Here is a 23,928-nt window from a genome sequence, read left to right on the forward strand (position 1 = left end):
TGTCATTTAAGTTATTTAAAAAAGTTACAGAATTACTGAATCTAACACAGAGCATGAAGTTAGTTTGTACAGTGGGTCAAACGTCATCCTGCTTTACGCCTCCTTGTTTGTTGCAGACTAAATATATATGATGGATGAAAGTGGAGCTAAAGGCAGAGGAAGAAGGAGATGCTGCGGCTCGATGATGACAAAATGTCAGTCTACTGGAAGTGCAAAATACTACAGACCCCTGGCGGCATCGTGGTGGGGGGCGGCATCACAGCAGAGTGAAGCTGACCCCCCACCCACTTGAAACGTAAAGGCAAATAGGCGGAGCGGTTAGTGCTACGTTTGTGCAGATTTGTGCAGGTAAAATTAGCGTTTGTGCTGCTACGGTTTTCGAGATATTAAACTTTATTTTATAGGTCATTCAAAGGTCACCATCCCCCCAGACTGCTCCAAAACAAACCAAAATGGTCGACTTTTTTAGTGCTACGTTTGTGCTGGTTTGTGCTGCAAAAATGTTTGTTTGTGCTGCTAACATTTTAAAATGTTTAATAAAATAACGTCTTGATGCGTGCTTAATCATCCAGGTAAGTAAATCCCAAAAGGTTGATTCTGTTCATCTGGACATTTTCAGTTGGAGAAACGTTTCGTCATCATCCAAGTGACTTCTTCAGTCTCAGCTGACTGCAGGTTTCCCCAACCTTATAAACACATGTGAGTGAAGTTGCCCCCCCTACCTTCTTCAAATCGAACAAAATTGATGTCAAACATTTATCCTGCAAATTATTTTGTTTGTGCAGGTTATGTTTCCCTAATTTTATAAACAGTACATGTACAGTGAGAGAGAGATGTTACATCTGTCTTCACTTGCATCCCAGTCATAGAAGCGTTGGAGGTCGTTCATAAGAGATTACAGGATCATCCCAACCTCAGCAACAGGACCACTCTCAGCACTGATCAGTTGTGTTTGCTTTTGGAACTGTCTTAATTCCACCTATTTTGCATAAGGGTCAGTACAGGCAGAAATCTAGGTGTGCCATGGGTTCCCACAGGCCCCTGGTCAAAGTCACCAAACCAGTTTGTAAGCAGGTACAGGTGTGGCCAGAAGGGTCTTCAGAGGCACTGCTTTTCCACCACAGGGTGAATCTAGGTGTGCCATGGGTTCCCACAGGCCCCTGGTCAAAGTCACCAAACCAGTTCGTAAGCAGGTACAGGTGTGGCCAGAAGGGTCCTCAGAGGCACTGCTTTTCCACCACAGGCTGCCACACACGACAACACCACAGACTTTCAGGAATATACAGAAACTGTCACTGCCTACATCCCAAAATGCATCGATGATGTCACAGAGACCAGGACTATCACTGTCTGGGCCAATCAGAAACCATGGCTCACAGGTCAGGTTTAAATGCTCCTAAAGTTGAAAAATGCAAGCCTTCAGAGCCGGGAATTAGGTGAGTCTAAGAACAGCAAGGGCAAACCTGTCACGTGGCATCAGCTACAGCAAAGCTTCAGCGACAGCAGAGATACTTGGAGGCAGTGGCAAGGAATACAAACCATCACAGACTACAAGCCCACTCTACAGACCGTGGTGACACAATCCCCAGACAGTGTGTGGAGATCCCTCCACCATCATTACTGAACCCAAGAAGTCATCTATCTCCTGCTTTAAGGACTACCGTCCTGTCAAACTCACCTCCATCATTATTAAGTTAAGTGCTTTGAACGGTTAGTCGTGCATCAAATCAAATTATCGCTTTCCCCCAACCTGGATCCATTTCAGTTCGCATACCGGTCAAAACGCTCAGCCGATGATGGAATTTCAACTGCCCCTCACTCAGCCCTCACACATCTGAACACTAGAGACTCATATGTCAGAGTGCTGTTCATAGACTTCAGTTCAGCATTCAACACCATCATTCCCCAGCAACTCATTCACAAACTGGATCTGCTGGGGATCAGCACCTTGCTGTATAACGGGCTGCTAGATTTCTTGACAGGAAGACAGCAGACAGTACGGGTCAACAGCAACACCTCCAGCCCAAGAACACGGAATACGGGGGCTCCCCAAGGATGTGTGTTGAGCTCCCTTCTCTTCACTCTGCTGACCCACGACGAGATCTACTACAGGGGTGAAGTTAACCATCTGCCAGAGTGGTACAGCAACAACAACCTGTCCCTGAATGTGGAGAAGACCAACAGTGACTCTACTTCCTCTGCAAACTGAGAAGCACAAGAGATTCAACCCCCATTATGAGCACCTTTTACAGAGGCACAGTTGAGAGTATCCACACCAGCTGCATCACTGGTGTGGTATGACTCCTGCATTGGGTTCTGCAGGAAAAAATGACAACGGGTAGTGAGAGCAGCAGAGAGCATTGTGGGGACCTCTCTTGCCTCCCTCCCCAGGAGATCTACTGCACCTGCCTCATCTGGAAGGTCCTCTCCATTACAGGTGACTCCACTCATCCCTTCAACAGCGTCTTCAGTTTGCTGCCATCAGGAAGGATACTGAAGAGCCTCCGGGGCAGAACCAGCAGACTGAGAGACAGCTTCGTCCATCGGGCTGTCAGGATGCTGACCATCTCTGGATCGAGAAGGGGGGCCCAAGGGTACATCTTTCGCCATCCTACAATGCTGTGATTGTAGCCATTCCCCACTTTCTGTGAATGGTACTCATGGCCATTGATCAATAGGCTTTGATTAGTTGTCATTGATCAATGGTCATAAGAATTTGCATACTAACAATCATGGAATTAACCCCCCAGCACATTGTTCATTCAGTGGCGCTAGTTTCCTTCACTATGCAAATGTACTGTTTATATGGTTGGGGAAACCTACAGTCAGCTGAGACTGAAGAAGTCACTTGGATGAGTGACGAAACGTTTCTCCAACTGAAAATGTCCAGATGAACAGAATCAACCTTTTGGGATTTACTTACCTGGATGATTAAGCACGCATCAAGACGTTATTTTATTAAACATTTTAAAATGTTAGCAGCACAAACAAACATTTTTGCAGCACAAACCAGCACAAACGTTTGACATCCATTTTGTTTGATTCCATTAATATGGGGGGGCTGGTTGACCTCTAGAAATTTTTGTTAATATCTTTAAAATAATAACGGCACAAACAAAAATTTCTGCAGCACAAACCAGCACAAACGTAGCACAAACGTTTGATACCACTTTTGTTGGATTTGGGTAATGTGGGGGGGCTGGTTGACCTTTTGACCTTTACATTTTCATTAATATCTTTAAAACAGAAGCAGCACAAACGAAAATTTTAGCAGCACAAACCAGCACAAACGTAGCACAGTTGATTGACACCCATTTTGTTTGATTTAATTAATGTGGGGGGGCTGGTTGACCTCTGATGACCTCTAGAAATTGTTATTAATATCTTTAAAATGATAGCAGCACAAACGAAAATCTTTGCAGCACAAACGTAGCACGAATGTTTGATACCACTTTTGTTGGATTTGGGTAATGTGGGGGGGCTGGTTGACCTTTACATTTTCATTAATATCTTTAAAACAGAAGCAGCACAAACGCTAATTTTACCTGCACAAACCAGCACAAATGTAGCACTAAAAAAGTAGACCATTTTGGTTTGTTTTGGAGCAGTCTGGGGGGATGGTGATGTCATCAGCAAAAAATATAACTTTTAATATCTCAGATACTGTAGCAGCACAAACGCTAATTTTACCTGCACAAATCTGCACAAACGTAGCACTAACCGCTCCGCCTATTTGCCTTTACGTTTCAAGTGGGTGGGGGAGAGGGCGGGGCGGGGCGGGGCTGGAGGGAGCAGCGTCTAATAACCAACATCGCAAAATAAAAACAAAACAACAAACACGAAAACAGCAGACATCATGATGCAGACTTATAATTTGCACCCATGTTGTTGGGTTTTCTTCGAAATTCTATACGCGAAAAGTGAGCGCGAGAGCCCTCAGTGCGCATGCTCGCTGCTGAAGTCAAAGTAAACTTTATTGCTACATACAGTCCAGCATATAGAGAGACGAGACGACGAGGCTCCAGTTACAGCAGTGCAAGCAAACAAACAATAAATATAAGAAGAGTAAGAAAATAAATATGCACTTTAGGACTCGGGGCAAAGGATCAATAACAATTTATAATTTATATTTTGATGATTTAATGTCTCACACACAACCCGTGGAAAGGGGAGGGGCCGGCTGCTTCCAAATAGAGCACATTTCATTCATAATGTTGTGAATCCAAGCCCATCATTCATTCATGCAGAGGGAGTCTTCGCCCAGGGCGCCGAACAGGCTAGGACCGCCACACAAACTGGTTCATCTCAAAGACAAACTTAACAATGTGCTGTACAGTGTGGCTCGGACTCTACATTGGACCAAACAGCCACTTCACAAGTGCATAGCACAACAGAAGAGTCACCTCCAAGACTCGGCTGTTCATCGGCATCTGAAGGTCAAAGGTCACTCTTTCAAGGATGCCGATGTTCACATTTTGGACAGAGAGGACAGATGATTGGAAAGAGGAGTGAAAGAAGCATCTGTGTCCACTGTGAATGACCATCTTTGAACAGAGGGCGGGGCTTATGACACCAACTGTCTGCCATCTATAATCCAGTTTTGAGATCAACAGATACTCAACATTTGATTGTTCAGCATGTCAGCAGCCTATGTCTATTGCAGCATAACTAAGGGAGGATTCAGGGTCACCTGGTCCAGCCCTAACTATATGCTTTAGCAAAAAGGAAAGTTTGAAGCCTAATCTTGAAAGTAGAGATAGTGTCTGTCTCCTGAATCCAAACTGGAAGCTGGTTCCACAGAAGAGGGGCCTGAAAACTGAAGGCTCTGCCTCCCATTCTACTTTTAAATACTCTAGGAACAACAAGTAGGCCTGCAGAGCGAGAGCGAAGTGCTCTAATAGGGTGATATGGTACTACAAGGTCATTGAGATAAGATGGGGCCTGATTATTTAAGAGCTTTGTAGCCGTCGCATTGAAATGTAATTATTATGTGATTGCAATGTTCAAAATTTGGTGTTTAATCTGGATTCATGTTGTGTTGTCGCCACCTACTGGTGGGCCTGAGTGTGGCACTTTGTGGTGCGCATGCTTTGGGGTGAGGCTCAATTAAGTGCACATGTCACCAGAAACTGAAGGCTCGAGCCAGAAAGAGAATGCTGGCTTGTGTAAAAGGTGGAAATATAGAAGATATGGACTACAATTGCTCATGAATGTTCAGTAGAAAGGTGCACACGGTATGTTGGTGCATTTACTTTGTGTGTATCTTTTATTTGAGTTGTAATTTTTGTTCTGCTGATGTAATATCCGTGTTTTTATTGATCATTTCACCATAGTTTTTCACGGTGTTTGCTGGTGAAAAGAAGATTAAAATACTGGCTGAACATCAGTTGGCCCTTTATTCTACTTCGAACATGAAAAACCTTCAGGAGCAGTTACAACCTTGTATGTGAGGAGCAGGATTTTGAATTCTGGATTTAACAGGAAGCCAAAACAGGAGAAATCTGCTCTCTCTTTCTAGTCCCTGTCAGTACTCTTGCTGCAGCATTTTGGATCAGCTGAAGACTTTTCAGGGAGTTTTTAGGACTTCCTGATAATAATGAATTACAGTCGTCCAGCCTGGAAGTAATAAATGCATGAACTAGTTTTTCAGCGTCACTCTGAGACAGGATATTTCTAACTTTAGAGATGTTGCACAAATGGAAGAAAGCAGTCTTACATATTTGTTTAATATGTGCGTTGAAGGACATGTCCTGGTCAAAAATGACTCCAAGGTTCCTCACAGTGTTACTGGAGGCCAAGGTAATGCCATCCAGAGTAAGAATCTGGTTAGATACCATATTTCTAAGCTTTTCAGGGCCGAGTACAATAACCTCAGTTTGATCTGAATTAAGAAGCAGAAAGTTAGCGGCCATCCAGGTCTTTATGTCTTTAAGACATTCCTGCAGTTTAACTCATTGGTGTGTGTTATCTGGCTTCATAGACAGATATTGATCTGATCTTCTCCACCTGCTCGCCTCACTCAGACTTTGAGCCTTTAGACGTTCTGCCCGAGACTTTGGACGCACTTCCACCAGATCTCCGGACTACAACCCAAAGACTACAGATGGACAGGCTAACCATTTAAGACCAACTACACCTCCGCAGTCATTTACAATCCAAATGTTTTACACACACACACACACACACACACACACACACACACCCCTCGCTGTCCTCTTCCACATCCTCCCAGGCAAACATAAACCGAGCCACATGTGATTCAGTAAATAAAATTTATTTTCATTCTTCACACACAAATTCCTCATACAGTGAAAATAAAAGAGGCCGCTCTCTCGGCCATTTGACACCAACGCAGATGGTGTCAAAAGTCCCCTCAGTTCATACAGCTTCATAAATATCAAGGTTCGGCCAGGATGTGTGGTCTGGAATGGGTGAGGTGGCTCATTTCCTCTGGATCTGAGTAAAAGATGAGGGCAACTGGAGCGGCTGGATGGGTTTCTTACGGAAGTCCGGGGAGACTCTCTGTTGCGTGGTAGGCAGCAGCTGGTTGCGTTTGATGATCTGCAGAGCCAGCTGAGTGTTTCCTGAGGACCAAACATAACATTCAAGGATCAGGTTTAAAATGCCCTCACAAACACAACAGCTCAGCCTGTTTCCACTGTTTGCAAAGCCAATACGACGCTTTGATATGTGGAATACGAGTGTGACAAACCAACCCAACCAAAACAGGGCGTCAGGCGAAAAACACGTTACAACAGGTGTAACTGGTGACGCAGCAGCTCACTGACCATTCTGCAGCTCCAGGTACACTCCCAGCAGGATGGCTTCAGGTGGGATCTCCTTGCTGTTCATCATCGACGCAGCCTGATGGTGACAGCACAAATTAAATTATTACTGAACTGTCGGGACGCTCACTGCTTTAAGCTTCCTGATGGGTTACACACATAATTACAGCATTAAAGAAACGGGGCGAATCAGATGCTTTTGAACAGTAACAGTTTCCAAAATGAATTTTAAAAAGGCTTTAATACATTTGTCGAGCATAAAATGCAGCAAAAACAATCAGCAACCAGTTTGATCAACATCGTCACTGAAATGTGATCGTCCCAGATTCTTCAACGTTTATTAGTTTCTCTTTTCTCCCCATAAAAACATTTCTTCGAACCACTGCAACAATGAAGTAACATGTCTAATGCCAGAGTAACTAGATTTTGATTGGCCAGTCCTGGACATGAGTTGCATAAAGTTGCCATGGTTACCTGAGTCAGGCACTTGCGGGCCTTGTCGTACTCACTCCTTAAACAATAGGCACTGCCCAGGTTAAAGAGCATCATAGCTCGAGCTGATGTCACACTGCTGGGATAACACAGTGGAGTCTGCTTCCCTGCTGCAACACATGCGCGTACGTACACGCACACACACACACACACACACACACACACGCACACACACACACACACACGCACACACACACACACACACACGAGCACACGCGCACACACACACACACACACGTTATTTTCCTGCTGCAATGTTATGCTGTATATAAGATTTTGGAATCAAAAGCAAACACGTTGCTTAAAAACAAACTCACAGGACTCAACAGGCTCATCTCCTTTGTCGGACCCTGCTGACAGAGAGGAAATTATTCAGTGAAAACAAGACTGCAGCAAAAGTTTAGGCGAGGAATGATTTCAGCCCACGCACCCTGGTCTTGTTCGTTCATCAACATGCCCACTGACACATCACTGACGTTCTCTGGATTAAGGTGAGCGATAGCGTCGGAAATCCTGTCCAATGAGATGAGGGCTTCGGCAGCATAGAGGTGACCGAGGAACCTGAACAGAAAAGGTCCAAACAGAGAACAGTTAACTCACTCAAGTACATGAAGACCCTGATCGTACAATGACAGGACTCTTTTCTGTGTCCTTCTTTCTCAGACTTTATATCCTTTTTACAGACTTTCTGATTTTTAAAATCACTTCACAAGGATCCTGTAAGCTTCTCCCCACCTGTAACCACTTACTTGAGCGATCCGGACAGCTTAGTTTGATGGAGCAGCTTCTCGGCGTGGTTTAGGGCTATCAGGTTGTCTCCCAGCGCCAACGCTACATAACTGCTGCAGGCCAGGATGGAGCACCTACTCACACAGCGAGAATCAACGAGTGGCATTTTGGTCCTAATGACATGAACCGTCAGGACGTGTAAATGAGCAGAGAATACGGAAAGCATCATTACCTGAGGTTTTCTACCTCCTGTTTTCTAAGAGGAGAAGATGGAGCAGCGGACAAAAATTTATCAGCATCCTGACCTTTTCCACTGCAAAGAAACACAGACCCTCCATCAGAGCACATATCAGCTCTGACAGTTTAATGTGACCGAATCACAGGCCACCACAATTCAGCCATCACCGTTTCTCAGTCCTGCATCAGAAAACATTCTGAGATGAAGGTCTCCTTGCAACTCCACCCTTCAGTCCAGATCCTCTTCCCTGTAATGGAGTGACTTCCAGATCTCTTCACTGTAGATCCTGGTGGGTTGGATCAACTGGTCAGTTTCACTGACTCCCGGTGTTTAGCTTCACTCCTGGATCTACAGCTGTGTCTGCTCTTTGTGGTGAGATGGCTGGACACACCGTGTGCACGAGTGTGGCACTGAGTTACAGGCTTTCTTGCAGTCAACCCAGGCAGTGGTCAGGCCGCCCTGTCTGGTGTGCACGCTTCTTGACCAGCAGCTGATATTTTGACCCCATTTTGACGTTCAGAATGACGAGCTGTGTTTGCAGTTTGTGTTCATGACTCTATGATGACTGAGTGGATCCAACTTGTCATGCAGAGGAAGGTAATGTTCCAATAGCTGAAGGCGTCACTGTAAGGATGTTGTTGCTGTTAGGCCAGTCTGGGTGTAACCAGGCATCCACAGTGTGCTGTTAGCTGCGGCTCGTCTTTGTGGCATCATTTCATTGAAGCTGCAAGCACAGCCTGAGTGGATCTTGGGAGAATATGTAATTTTTTCTGTGACCTTGTTGCCAGAGAGATATGAACCATAATGTAGTAGTTTTAGAGCCTCAGTTTATGTAAACATCTCCCATCTCTATACATCATTTTGCACTGGGTAGCATTGGGAATCTAACCTGATGATCCTTAATATCGGATGCTACATGACTTTATGCATAGCAAAAAAGAAATCCAGAAAATGCATTTTAAAGATTATGTACGATATTAATAAGATCTATTCTTTGTTTTTCCATCATAGTTATATAATGCACGAAAGTACCAGACTTAATGAGTGTATATTTCTTGACATTATGACGGATATTAAGGACTCTAAGTTGTAGTCCTCCTCAGTATGCAGCAGAGAGTGTGCATTTTAAATTCAGCAGTAAATACAAATTTACACACAGATTGTGTGACTTTGTACAGTTTTTGAACATAATCACTGGAGAGATGTGTTGGGAATACAGAACAAACAGGAACACTTTATGGAAAAACAGAAATATAGTTTGGAACCAGCGAGTTAAGAAGGCATCACTGTCTTTCTGTAACAGGTGGGTGGGGTGGACAGACGTGTCTGACCTGCAGGCGTCGCTGTTCTCGCTGCCACTCTCGGTGCTTCCTGACTGACTCGAGTTCTTGGAGCTGTTCTCTGTCTTGAGTTCTTGCTGCTGGTGTTCAGGCAGCAGCAGCAGCGCATTCCTCAGGCAGATAGCTGCAAACTCCATACTGGCCACTGGAATAGCTGCTGATTGGCCCTCACTATACAAAGACAAACACTATGAGGTCAGTCTACCTCACATTAAACTACAGTAAGATTAAATATCAATTGGATGTTAAAATGTACACATGGACAACCTGTTAAATATGATAACTTCATGACATGATAGTGGAAACACAATAACCAGCATGTCAGTGATGTAGCAACTGATGTAACGTATGTTACTCTGTAATCATTGTATGTAGGCTGAGATGCTTTAAAACAAAACAAAAAACAGCTTTTGCTAACCACTTCCTGTTTCATACTGTGGACCCCGATAGTTTAAACCAAACTGGCAGAACTCTGTTATCGAGGAGTCATGTGTGTAATTTATTGGCTCCGTGTGGATTTATGGGTAGTGAGCACTGACCTGTACGTGGTGTTCTGCATGGACTGGGACGCCAGGATGATCTTGCGATGGTAGCCCTGGCCAACAACAGACTGAACGATACCTTTTTTACAAGGCAAACCTTTGCTTTCCTGCTCTGAACCCTTGAAATTGGAAAATAAAGATGATATAATTTTAGATTTTACCCCCATAAATCCATTCAAAGATGCAAAAAACAAACAAACATTTGACTAAAGTAGTGTGGCTGAAATATTTTGTCCATGGTAGAATAAGTTAGAAAGGAAAACCATTACAGGAGGACGGCCTTATGTATCCTTGAGCCACCAGATAGGCATCAAAAATAATAAAGGAGAAAATATGTGCACATGTGAGAGCAGTTTGATCTGATCTCCATCAGAGATGAACCCAACCACGGTGTCATCAGCATACTTGATGATAACATTGATTGGGTTGGTGTGTGGGGGGGCTTTGCTGCGGACCAGTAACCAGGAAGTATTATTAAACCATACTGTAGCCAGTGGTACCCTTGGCTTCCTGGCTTCCTACTAGATACACGTACGGTATCAATTTGAAAATTTGACGTCACTTTGTTCTCAAGATATGAACTCCAAGGTTTTCAATGGATGCACCTATGGCATGAATTTCAACTGTTCTTCTTGGGTTATCACATTCACAAGATTTTGAGAACACTTGACCTTTGACCTTGAAGTCAAGGTCAGAGATTTAAGCTTGTCCAAGACTTTTTGCATTCACAAACTTGGGTGCCATTACTGCCGGCCTAGCAGGGTGACAACAACATCCCGTTAGCCTTTTACGGCTGAGGGGTAAAAATGACAAAGAATAAACAGGTAAAAAGGAAAGGTCACCATCGAAATGCTCAAAAACATCCACATCTTACAAACATACCCCTTTGTTAGCAGAGATGCAGCACTCGGCAAGCCGCAGCCACAGCCGAGGGTTGAAGTGGTAAACCTGCACCGCCTCCATCAGACATTCAAATGCTGCCAGAGGTCTGCCAATATGCAGTAGCTGAATACCGCAGTTATACAACAGCTCGTAGCGTTTGTTGGCTAGTAAAGCGCACATCGGGATACCTGTGAATTTTTTAGCTGAAAACAAAAGAAAAGGACTTTTTGTTACTGAGGAACACATAACTTACACCTGTGTGTAAAAACACAAAATACATACCAATATAAAACATTTCTATTGTGTCAAAGCTGAACAAGTCCAACACAAGACAAGAACAACCAAAAGGGGATAAAAACAAATTACTTCTGTGAATTTTAAATCCTACATCATCTTGTTCTTGAGTCATTGCACTCATGAACATGCGTGTCCACGCCCCCCACCCAACTTCCTGGGCGAAGGCAATAACCCATCAGCCTTTACAGCTGAGGCGTAACAACAAAGATCAGCAGGGTGACAGACACTGAAAAAATGATAACTATATCAACCACTCACAAGGCTCAGGGTATAATGCACAGATTCAAACTGACATACTTGGGAGTAAATTTGCCGCCAGACTTCTCCGAATTAAAATCTAGAAATAACGGTCCTTTAATTATTGTGGCCCGTATGTCTTCCCCACTTCTCTCTCTGCCCCCACTTTCCTGTCGTTTCTTTACTGAATCTATCAAATAAAGCTGAAAAAGCCCCCCCAAAACATTTAAAGTTGTACATAGCACTGGAAAATTTGAAAGCGAGCAGTGAAGCACACATAAATGAGAAAAAGCGGCTGCAGGGAGGTTATCGATTCAGGTTTGAGTTTGAGCCAATCGTTATCACGTCTTCCAGGAATGTCTCTAAATTGTTCCGTACTGGCAGGAGTTGAAGAATTGCATAGAAAGGTTTTAAAAGTATTGTTTTTACATTCAACTTCCTTTACATGGGAACAAACACGTACAAAGTTGATATGTTTAGGATCATGTTAGTCACTAGTAAAAAATCCATTACTAGGGATTGGCTGAAGACAGAGGCCCGTAAGCAGCAAGTTTGGACTGAAGTGATGCATAATGTTTATGATGGGAATGGTGACCTTCACTGGCAGACTAGAGCTGGGCAAATGTAAGTTTTTCTGGAAAAACTGGGTGGACAGATTTGGTAGAGTAATAGTTTCTGGTTCTGTGAAACCCTCAGTTTAGTGCGACAGACTGTATGTAGTTGGCCAACTAATTTTCAGGGTATAATAATTTGTTTGTCTTATTTGATTCTGCTACATGGATTATGTCAGAAGAAGAAGACACAAAGAAAAGTGGAAAGAAGAAACGATCAAATGTATTTTCTGCTTGAAGTTAACGTGGTCATTAATGCGTGTAAATGACAATCAGGGTGTCTACAATGTCCCAGGACAGGATTCTGGTGATGTTGTCATTTGCAGAGGTTCATAAAAATAGAGAACAGAAAAAAAAAAAGTAAGGAAGTCCAGTCGCTTTCTTTGCAAGCTTCATTGGCTTTCTCAGATCTTTTACCATCAAAGTCTGTACCAGTTTTTTCCATAATAGCTGGTAGACGAGGTTTGCTGTGCTCTTTGTTATCGTTTTTCCTACCAGGTGAAACGTGACAGTCTCGGGCTTTTAAGTATTACAGACGAAATCTGTTATTTAACACACAGTTCACAAAAGTTAAAACAAAAGCCGAAAAATAAATAAATAAAAATAACCAACAACAAACAAGGTTGGCCAGATTCAGCTTCATCTTTTTGCTGACAGTACGTAGCAGTGAAACTTGTTTCCCCACCCTTCCTAAAATATAAAACCTAATATAATCACAGGCTTAATGCTGGCTTTCACAACTGTCTCACTGGCTCCATAATACCAACTATGTGCACATATCTGAAGGTTTTACAGCAGAGGAACTGATGTATACGTGAAAGGATAGAAACAGCACTAACAGGATAGTCATAGTAATACTAAACACAAACTACTAACACTCGGTAGCTGCTCCTGTTATGCTAGCTTCGGTTTGGTTTTACTGGTATCCAAAGCTTTGTTTATAAATGGGAAAATCTTCAAATTCTCTTCAAACCTAAATACTTTTTATTTTGAGTATGGACACAACTGTGGGAAACAGTAATGTGTATATCTTTCACTTGGTTACCCAAGTTTCCGCCATCAGCCCCAGCTGGTAATGGCAGATAGCTGCCGGAGGTCTGTCCCTGCTAACAGGGAGCTTTTCACTTCCCACTGTCACCAAGTGCTCACTCAGAGGAAGTCGTTTGATTGCTATGGTTTTTGCTGCTTCTATACATTATAAAGTGCCTTGAGGCACCTGTGGTTCTGAATTTGTGTTATATAAATAAAATTGCATAGAATATAAGTAAACTGGGGCAGCATACTGGTGGAGTGGTTAGCACTGTTGGTAAGGAGTTTGACTCCACCTTCGGGCTTCAGTTTGCATGTTCTGTTTGCGTGGTTACTCTCGCGGTACTCAGGCTTCGCATTTCTTGGGGTTAGGTCAACTCATTATTGTCCAGCCTGCCTCGTGCCCTGTTGGTAGCTGTGATAGGCTCCAGGCCCTCTGGGATCCTGATAAGTGGAAGAGAACAGATACATGAACTGCCTTCACTTACACTGGCCATTGCTACCATCTCCCAGCTGTGCACAGGTGTGGTCATTCTCTTGCAGAGCCTTCTTGAAATAGAAAATGCCGAGATTGTGTTTCCCCATTGCAAAATGAATGCAGCCCAGGTTGTTCCAGAACATACATCGAACACATTCACCTAAATGAAAACAACACGCATGCAATTAGCAAATCATGAAAGCCAGTTACCCCAGTAATGACGTCAACATCTGGAAATGCAATTAGGCAACAAAACCTGAGGACGACAAAGTAAACAGCAGGATTATAACAGAAAGCCAAATGATCCTGCGAGCAGCCGTTACCTGTCTTGATGGGCCCAGCATGTTCTGCAATATTGGAGCTGTTCAGCAACTTCACTGCTTTCCGGTAGTTTCCTCTCAGATACTCAAAATTACTCTTGAGGAACAGTGAGGGTGCAGACTGATGACAGAGAACAAGAGAGCGTGGAAGCAAAGTCAATTTCCAATGAACTGCAGCGCCCAAAGAAATATTTGAGACAAATTTTAAATTGCATCATATGCCAATCGCATAAGGCATACTGCATCCTCTCCCCTTTACATTAGAACTAACAAGCAGACTTACATTCCCTGCTGTGTTCATCACTGACTTGATCTCCCTTTTACAGGCCTTGGAGGACTTCATCTGAATGTACGCTCTCACTTTGTACTGCAGAAAGGACAACATCAGTTAGAACAGGGGTCGGCAACCCTGGGCACGCGTGCCACAGCTCCCACAGAGGCAGCAGGTGGATGAGGGAAGGGGAGGCAGGAGGAGAGCCCCGAGGCGGCCGCCGGTCCGAGTGTCAGGTGAACTGAACTTCAGGTAAGAAGTTATGACCTGCAGTCTCTCTGGGTCAGATATAAACCAAGTTTAGGTGGAGTTTATTTTTGTTCTGCTGACTTTTTACAATCAGTTGCAATAACTCGTACTGCTACTAGCAAGCATGACGGAGTTTAAATACAGCTGGGTGGGTGCTATGTTACTGATAGTGAACTTGATTTTATTCATAAGGTTAGTAGAGTTGCCAACGGCTCCTTGAAAAATGGAATGGTCCCTCATTCAGAGAAAATATTACACGTTTCGTATTGAGGGGAAAAGGAACACAAAGCTGGATTTATTCTGTGTCTTTGCTGCACAGCTGCCTCTTCTCCTCTCACCCTCTCTCTCCTGTTTCTACTTCAATCATGAAACTGATCAATGATCAGCTGATCGTCTCTCTTGTTTATTTATCGCCCACTTTGCGCCAGAAAGAGGAAACCAGCGGATGTAGCGCTAAACAACAGCAGCACGTTTAAGCTTGATCAGCTGTTGTTAGAATGTATTTAATATTAATTTCTAGTATCAGCTGATGTTTGCTGGAGCCAGAACAGGTTTACCCTTCAGGTGACATGAATGAGTTGAAGTTATGAACTGTTTCTGAGAGACAAATAACACCAGCATCCTTTTCTAAGCAGCTGACAGCTGGTAACTGTGCAGGGGCGGATCTAGCAAAGTGTTGCCAGGGGGGCAGGTAGGGCATTAACAGGGAGAGGGGGGCACAAAGAAATACTTTCTTATTCTCATTTAAAATGTTTTGCTTTTAATAAATAATTATCTGAATCTTACAACCAAAGTTTTTATCTGATGTAAAATGTATAGAAATCACACATATACCAACAAGACTGTACATCACTGTCACCACAGCGTTTGTTTTCATTCAAAGGCTTTATGGCTTTTATACCTGGGGGGCCGGTCTCTAGTCAAAATGTCCAGGCTGATGTTTTGTCCCAGTCCAGCCCTGGGCACGACACGCAGTGAGTTAATCTGAGAGGTGCATTAAAAAATAAATGGCCGGGCCAGCGGTGCACATCGCAAATTGCAACACAACTAATGTGTCCCATAGACACATTCTTAATGACGGTATCTTAGCTAACGACCCCAACTACCAGATTCAACTTGTAATTGGCTAAAAATCACTTAGCCTAGCGGTGACAGGGACGTTGTTAGCTGGTAGTTTTTTCAAGCGATGTTGAAATTTTCACGTTCTGACACTTCAAAAGCTTCAGCAGCTGTCGGCTCAGCGCAGCATCAGCACCGCGGAGATACACGGATACATCCGTAGACTCGAGACAGAATTCACGATGTGTTTTCAGGACTTTCAGCTGTTTGGACCAATGTTTTCTTTTCTGATCAAACCAGAAGCTTTAATGAGCAGCTGGATTTGTCTCGCATTAACTGGCTCGACACATCGAAATGCAGCTGATTGAACTGAACAGCTCGACTCTGTGGGGTCAAAGTTTGCAGAACTACGAAGCAGCTGGACTCCACAGCTGTGTGTGTTCATGGAGCTGCATGTTCACCTGCTGGACGTCACTACCTGACAGGTTTAACTGTCTTCAGAACATTGCAGAGGCCTTATTGACAGTATTTGGCTCTACATGTCTGTGTGAGCAGGTTTTCTCTCACATGAGTCCTCAGGTCTGAATGCTGGACACTGGGAGACCTGTGTCTCTGAGTGGGAGACCAGAGATCACAGTAACATGTGTGTCTCTGTATTAACAAACATGCCATATTGGCCCAGTTTATTTTTCTTATCATTGTTGTGAGGAGACCATAAATAGCATTTGTATTTTCTGTTGTTCAGTTCATTTGCTGTTATGGATTAAAAGTGTTTTGTTTCTAAATAGCTGATAACTATTCGCTGACAGCTGCAAACATCTGTGAACAAATATAATCCTATAACGTTGTTCTATATAGTGAGTAACTGTTCATATAGAGTGTTATTAGATTTATTGCTAATGCAGTCATACGGCACACTGACCTCTGAGGAAATGTTAGATGCACTCATCATCAGAAAGGTTGCCGACCCTGCTCTAAAAGCATGCATTACAAATATTACAGCCCCTGAGTTAGAGCATGCAGACGAAGGCTGAAGCAGTTAAAGAGTGAAACATGGGTGAACCCAGCTCTCACCTGGTGAATTTTTGATTTGGCTGCTTCAATCATAGCTGCTAACTCGGCCTTCTGGTTTCCTCCATCTTTCTGAAATAAAGCACAGAACTTAGTCAGCTTCATTTCACAGACTTAAACTTGTGAAGTCGGTGACCTAAGAAACAGCTTCATGACTAAGGTCCTTGCAGTTTAATCATTTAAAGCTCAGCTATTCATCGACTCTTTGATGTTAGTTCTGTTTGTGGTTGAAAGATTCATTTGCTTTGATAGAAACATTTTCTGTAAGAGAGTACACTGTTCTTCTTCAAACACTGTGACCACTGCAAACTGAATTCAGCTCACTGTAGTAAGAAATCTCACAACTGTGACTCTTCAAAGTTACCTTTTAAGCTGCAGCTGCAAAGCTTTCAGCGCTGATATGTTTTTAGATGCCTTAAATAAATATGGAAGGTGGTGAGCGATAACTGTAGCTCAAAAAGTGACTTTTTTCACTGCATTGTGCGTCCAACAGTTCAGACCCTTTCACATGAAAAACTCCTGATGGACAGTCTGAGCTGTGAGACACATTCTTGATGCATAACACCATGGATGCTGGAAAAAGATTTGTGGGCACAGCCAGAGATTTCATTTCAGATTTCAGGAGTGAAATCTCTGGCTACAACAGACGCTGATATGAAAGTCTGTGAGTTTGCACAGAACAGATTATCAGGGAGTATTCTATAAGCAGCAGCAGGTGTCTGCAGTGCTGCTCGAGGAGACGATCTTGAATGTGCACACTAATGGGTTTGCTTTTGTTGTGCACATTCCTGTTTTTATCACACAGACTGTATTTGTGTCTACCTCTCCTTTGCCGTTCTTGTTGCTTCCTTGCACAGAGAGTTTGTCCAGCACAGTCAGCAGGTGGAGGGCCTTCTCTGGCTGGAAGGTGAGCAGGTAGAGATCCACCAACAGGAAGCACACAGACTGTGCAAACTTTTCTTCTAGGGGAAATAACATAAGACATCAACAACAACTACTACAAGTACAAAAACAACAACCATTATTATTATTAGCAGTACAAAACTGTGCAAAAGTCCTGAGCCAAACTCCTTCGTACTTTGGTCCCGAGGGGCCAGACTTTGTTTTTAACGTGGTCTTGAGTTGGGTCTCCAGGCTTTTCAAGGTCTTTGAACATCATCTAAAACAGCAACTAGTCATCTGCAGAAGAGCGGTTTGATTGTTTCAGTCAGGTTTCACACGTCACCAAAGTACAGAACAAGTACTGGGAAGGTTACCAGTAGCATTTATACGGCCTCTGACACTGGACTCATCTCTTGTCCTGCTATCAGTGCAGCGTTACAGTTGTCCTTAATATTAGAGATCAGTAGGTATGAAATATTTACTGCTGATTCAGCTGCCTGATGCACTCCAATTTTTCCATGTAAACCCACAGGGTTCCATGATAGGACCAGTTATTAACATTACACATGCTTCCATGTATAACATTTAAAGACATAGTATACATTTTCACTGCTTTATTATTATTATTATTCCATGAAGCCAGATAAGATCACACACACACACACCTCAAATTTCCTGCTTTTAAATTTAGATAAAAACTGAGGTTATCGTGTGTCATCTGGCTTCACTGATGATGGAGCGGGGAATCATCTGCATAGCAGTGGTGCTGCCTGAGGGCAGGATGTATAATGTAAACAGACCTGGCCCTTAGACTGAAACCTGTGGAACTCCATAATTAACCTGTGTGTTAAGAGGACTCTGCAGCACTGCAGTGTTGGGCGATCGTGGCAGTTCGCCTTGTAGTCGGAAGGTTGCCGGTTCGAGCCTCGGCTCTGACGGTCTCGGTCGTTGTGTCCTTGGGCAAGACGCTTCACCCGTTGCCTACTGGTGGTGGTCAGAGGGCCCGGTGGCGCCAGTGTCCGGCAGCCTCGCCTCTGTCAGTGCGCCCCAGGGTGGCTGTGGCTACAATGTAGCTGCCATCACCAGTGTGTGAATGGGTGGATGACTGGATATGTAAAGTGCTTTGGGGTCCTTAGGGACGAGTAAAAGCGCTATATAAATACAGACCATTTACCATTTACTTTTAATTCCAATAGTATGCTCTAATCACGGTAATAAAATAAGAAAATCAGGTCAACAGTACGAAACACTGCACTGAGGTCTGGCTGGGCAAACAGAGATGAGTCCACTGTCAATCATTTACTTTCTTTTTTAAGATAACAATAAATAACAACAGTCGGCTGTCTGTTAAACGTTGTCTAAGGAGCTTGGAAAGAAAAGTGTCTGCACTGAAAAGGTTTCACCTCTCATCTGAGAAGCTTCTTCAGTTCTGGGACTACAATGAGCTGGATGACTGAGAACCTTCACAGACACATCTGTTAAAAGTTGTTTAGATTTGATCATTTTAACCTTCACTAACACAGTTTCTGTACTTTGTTGAATTCTGAAGCCTGACTAAAACTCTTCAGATAAAGCATTCTCTGAGCTAATGACTTCTCTGAGCAGTCTTGAAGTAATGGGATCTCACAGACATGTTGATGGTTTTGATTACTGAAGTTAACTCAGATCAATCAGAGAGTCTATATACATATCAGTACTACTAAACTACTAATCTCTATGAGACGTCTGCGAGTCATTTTTCTCTAATGATTTAAACTTTATTAGTGAAGAAAATCATTAAGTCATTACTTCTTAAGGTCATCTTTACTCTGATGCTTAAAGCCTTATTGTTGATTCAACCACAGTCTCTATAGTGAAGCAGTTGTTTGACAGGATGAAACGGGGAAAGAGCCCAACTTGTTTCATTGTTGTGTGAGCAAAACTGTGACATCATTACTGCTGCTGCTGATACAACTACAGGTAAGGTCTCACAAACCCTACCCTGTACTGCCTGATTGTTTTTGTCATTTCATATATTCAAAGTATCGTCACCATCAGTGTAATACACAATACAGACAATAATAAAAGTCATTCTAAAAACCGTTGCATGCTGCACTTGAACTTAACACTTTAAACATACATAAGAGGGGACTGGCTCTCCATTCACAGTCAATAAGATATTTCAGAAAGAGCGCACAACTGAGCCGGCCTTACAAAGAAGAAAAACGGCAGCTGACAACATCACATCCTGGAGCTGATGCTTTGCAACAACCCTGCCAATTAAATGCATGGAAGTTAGCACGACATACCAAACGGTTCCAGAAACTGGTAGAGCTTTTCTCCGATGCAGATCGCATCAGAGAACTGCCGCATGTAATAGTGGATGATAGCTTGATTGTAGTACAGGAAACTATTTTCAACATCATCCAAACCATCAACATCTTCTGCTGACGTGTGAACCTGAAACACAGAAAGTAAGCCAGGCTCTGAGTTTACTGCAAACAAGGATTAAACCTATGAAAAGAACTCGGTTTAATTACCTGGTTCTTCATTGACATCAGGGTCTGCTTCAGCAGCCCTGTGGTCGTCTGACCGCTTTTGTAAAACTCAACAACAGCTTTATTCATTGCAATCTTGTAGTCCTCTTTAGTGAGCTCCTGCAGGGCTTCAAGGTGTCTGAGCGCCTCGTCACATCTCCCAGCCTAGAAGAAAAAACAACGTTTCACAATGTTTGGATTTCTTCTCACAAATACGACAAATAACAAGAAAAAGAGCAGCTGGTCAAACCTGAGTATACAGCGTGAACTGATGAGCAGGAGTTTACGAGTACTTTCATTTTATTCAGGATTTCCACGGCCCTCTAAAAACTTGGCTGAGACTGGAATTGCCTCATAAATGTGGACGGTGTCACATTTTAGGGGCTGAGACCATTTCAGGTAGAGATACTGTTGTGGAGCGAGCAGTTTGCTCATTTTACTCTGGTTAGTGTGACTCACTCGTCATAGATGATGCACTCAAAAAGACTATCTAAAATACCTAGAAGACCCCTCATGCTGTGCAACAGTTAACATAATATACTCTGACACTGCCTCCACTCTATCCAGTTAACCTCTTGAGCCCAGCACCCTCGGTACTGGGGGGCAAAACGGGGCAGATCCTGTTGAATCGGCTGTAACATAAGTCCCAGCGTGTGTCCACAGAAACCTCTAGATCTCAGCTAAACGCTCATATAGACCATTTCTACAAACACAGCAAAACAACATAAAAGTGACAGTTGCTTTGCTCCAAGTACTGAATGTGTTCATATTCACATCTCTCTCACTTCTCTAAAGAAGAAATTAGAACCACTTGCAGTATTTTTTTATATACACATTCATTGTCAGAAGACACTGTGGGTTAAGTTGAAATGTTTGATTATTTACCGTAAATGCTTCGTATGCGCTGGCTGCCATCTCCTTCTCCTGGTCTGTCATCCCCGGGGACGGTGAGCCGTCATGCTTTGCCTCATTTTGCTCTGATTTAAAAATAAATAATAATATTAAGTATAAGCTGAAACACCAATTTGTGAATACCCATAAATAGTATATATTTTATTTGTTGGTTACACGATAAACATTTGTGAGAATTTTTTTAGAAACGTTTTTGCAGCAAAAGTCAAAATTAAGCAAAATGGACTCACACAGATGATGTGAAGAAAATATTTGCTGAACTTCCATTAAGGGGGTGTACCTAATAAAGTGCCACTGAGTGTAATATGCATAACAATGTACAAACAAGCCAGCTTACATAAATAGTGCCTCTTTGATTGTATGATTTATCCATATAAAACCAACCTGTTCAGAGCATTCACCAAACAAGGCCAGGGTTAGGGTTATCACCTGCTCCTCCTGTCACAGGTCAGCCCTTGCACCTCGCCCCCCACCTGTTTGACCCGCTGCCCTTGGCTTAAAAACAGCTTCATCCCTGGAGCCTTTCGGACCGGTGTTGTGCCAAATAGTGATCGCCTCAGTGAACGGGGTTTACAAAGGGCTTATATATAAAATTTAAATATTACCTGTTTTTCAAGTATCTTTAAACTCTGTGTGTTGTACTTGCATTATAACCTATCCAGTCCTTTTCCTCCACTTAAAATATGTTCACAGAACTGTTGTAATATTTGTTGCAATTCCCGTTTGGCCAGATTAGTCTTACTAAAGACAGTTTCAATCTTAACGAGATTTTTTTAAATATAAAAAGTCACTGCTAAAAACTGATTGTGGCTTGTACTTTGTTACAGGAATGTTGTTTCTAACTGACTTGATATCATTCGTGAGGGAAACATCTGACATGTTTCACATATTACAGACCAACAAGTTATTTATAACAGTTTAAATACGAACAATCAGTTTTTTGCAGACATAATCTTTTGGCACAACACTGGTATCGGACACGATCCCACCCACGGTCTGAGTAACACACTCAGACCAAGTCCTTTACAACCTGTTCTCCAATGTGCGCCGTTCTCTTGTTTTGTATATATTCCTGCTGTCTTACTGTTTCTATTTTATACCTACACAGTTGGCGTGGACAACGTCGTACGTGTACATCGATAATAAAGGGCTACTCGTTCTAATCTGGTGCTGCATTAGCTGCTAGCTGTTAGCGGCTGACTGTTTTTGAAAGGGCTCGAGGACTTACGGTTTAATTACCGAGGTTTTACTATTGGCTGGATTAAATGTACCATAAAGCTCACATTGTAAACGAGCGAGGACTAAAATTCCGTTGATTCATCTTAGTTTAGCCCAAACGAAGGCAGAGAGGGAAAAGCGCCTGCTGCAGCACACAAACCGTCTAAGTTAACCGAGAGAAGTCATTGGGATCCCGAGGATCCAGAACACACCAATAAATAAAGACTGAAAGACCAAGACATGAGTAAATCCCAGTGAAATACATGGGCGGCTTTTCATGAGAGACAAATGGGTCTGCTTAATGGGTTAAAGCTAGCTCTTGTCAACCACAGCAAGCTACTTGGGTAATCTTCACACTCACCTGTATTTTCTGCCATTTCTGAGGGCTTCTTAAGAGAAAATTAAAAGTAGACCAGACCGGGTTACTGCGATAAACTAAAACAACACCAGTATAACGAATAAATGTGGAAACTTTTCAAACACAGAGGTTAGCCTAGCAGAAATCTATCCAATTATCACGGCACTGTTTCTTCTTTGCTGTTTGGCGATAGCTTCAAACGTCGCATGATAAGGCAGTACCGCCCCCTGTCGATATGCGCGTGTCAGGAAAATCTTCTTCTTCCTTCCTTTGTTGGCGGTTGGCAAACAGCAAAATGGTGAAATACTGCCACCCTCTGGTGTGGAGTGTGAACTGAAGCGTTAAAAAACACTCAAATCGTCCCAAACAAATGAGTCTGCCTTAAAAACCAAAATATAGCCTGATAAAGTTCACCATACACCAAGTCCAGTTTCATATGGTAAATGGCCTGTATTTATATAGCGCTTTACTAGTCCCTAAGGACCCCAAAGCGCTTTACATATCCAGTCATCCACACACTGGTGATGGCAGCTACATTGTAGCCACAGCCACCCTGGGGCTCACTGACAGAGGCGAGGCTGCCGGACACTGGCGCCACCGGGCCCTCTGACCACCACCAGTAGGCAACGGGTGAAGTGTCTTGCCCAAGGACACAACGACCGAGACTGTCCAAGCCGGGGCTTGAACCGGCAACCTTCCGATTACAAGGCGAACTCCCAACTCTTGAGCCACGATCGCCCCAAGTTATTGATCAATTGTCTTCTTTCAGCATAAACAAGATGCTATTCAAACCAGTGAGTCGAGATAGAACCGTCTCCTTCCTCCTGTTTCTTCCTGTGCTTCTCATTTCTCCTGTTTTCCTTTGGATTTTGTAAAACCATCACCCCTTCCTCTCTTCCTCCCATTGCTGTCAGGAAAATTGAGGTTCCTGAACTTCAAAGATTCACTCACCGGGCCTAGTTTGTTAGTCAGGTGGCCGCAGGGCTCTCTCTCTCTCAAGTTTGGATTAAAATAGCAAATTCAAAAAGAACATATATTAAGTAAATTAATCAATAAATCAGATTTTTGGAAATGTGATACATTCCCTTTGTACTTTCCTCAATAAAAAGTATAATTCAACTTGTTCTTTATTACTTTCTGCAAAGGTGGAAATGGAATTGCTGTTTAGTAGACTCTCATATGCTGACTGGGATTTCCTTTTAACCAAAAGTAACGTTTGACATTTATGTCCTGTTACAACAGTGCCGGATCTTACAGAGCCTGCTTTGTTTTCACTTTATTTGGTGAAATCTGCTCCAGTGTTTTCTAATTTCTGCTACATAACTTTGCACTTTTGCTGTAACAAAACAAATTTCCCACCTGTGAAACTAATAAAGGTCATCTTATCTTATCTTATCTTTATGCAGGTGTAA

General features: G+C 43.0%; 1 protein-coding gene across 4 annotated transcripts; it reads right to left on the reverse strand.

The window, feature by feature from the left end:
* Positions 1-6,255: 6,255 nt before the first annotated feature.
* cnot10 (CCR4-NOT transcription complex, subunit 10) lies at positions 6,256-22,739 on the reverse strand. 4 transcript variants are annotated; one of them, XM_076889670.1, is made up of 19 exons: positions 22,520-22,739; positions 20,914-21,005; positions 20,032-20,193; positions 19,801-19,951; positions 17,453-17,589; positions 16,634-16,702; positions 14,264-14,347; positions 13,984-14,101; positions 13,671-13,820; positions 11,009-11,211; positions 10,124-10,245; positions 9,576-9,755; positions 8,239-8,319; positions 8,027-8,140; positions 7,708-7,838; positions 7,595-7,627; positions 7,260-7,384; positions 6,789-6,864; positions 6,256-6,584 (listed from the first exon to the last, which is right to left on the reverse strand). In XM_076889670.1, exons 1-19 carry the CDS (start codon positions 22,533-22,535, stop codon positions 6,442-6,444), a joined length of 2,187 nt encoding a protein of 728 aa, XP_076745785.1. In that variant the 5' UTR covers positions 22,536-22,739; the 3' UTR covers positions 6,256-6,441. The 4 variants fall into 4 exon arrangements, with proteins under 4 accessions (XP_076745785.1, XP_004571388.1, XP_004571389.1 ...); XM_004571331.4 differs by having other exon boundaries at positions 7,260-7,387; positions 22,520-22,738; XM_004571332.3 differs by having other exon boundaries at positions 17,453-17,592; positions 22,520-22,738.
* Positions 22,740-23,928: the final 1,189 nt, after the last annotated feature.

This window comes from Maylandia zebra, linkage group LG11 (genome assembly GCF_041146795.1).
Source record: "Maylandia zebra isolate NMK-2024a linkage group LG11, Mzebra_GT3a, whole genome shotgun sequence".
NCBI lineage: Eukaryota > Metazoa > Chordata > Actinopteri > Cichliformes > Cichlidae > Maylandia > Maylandia zebra.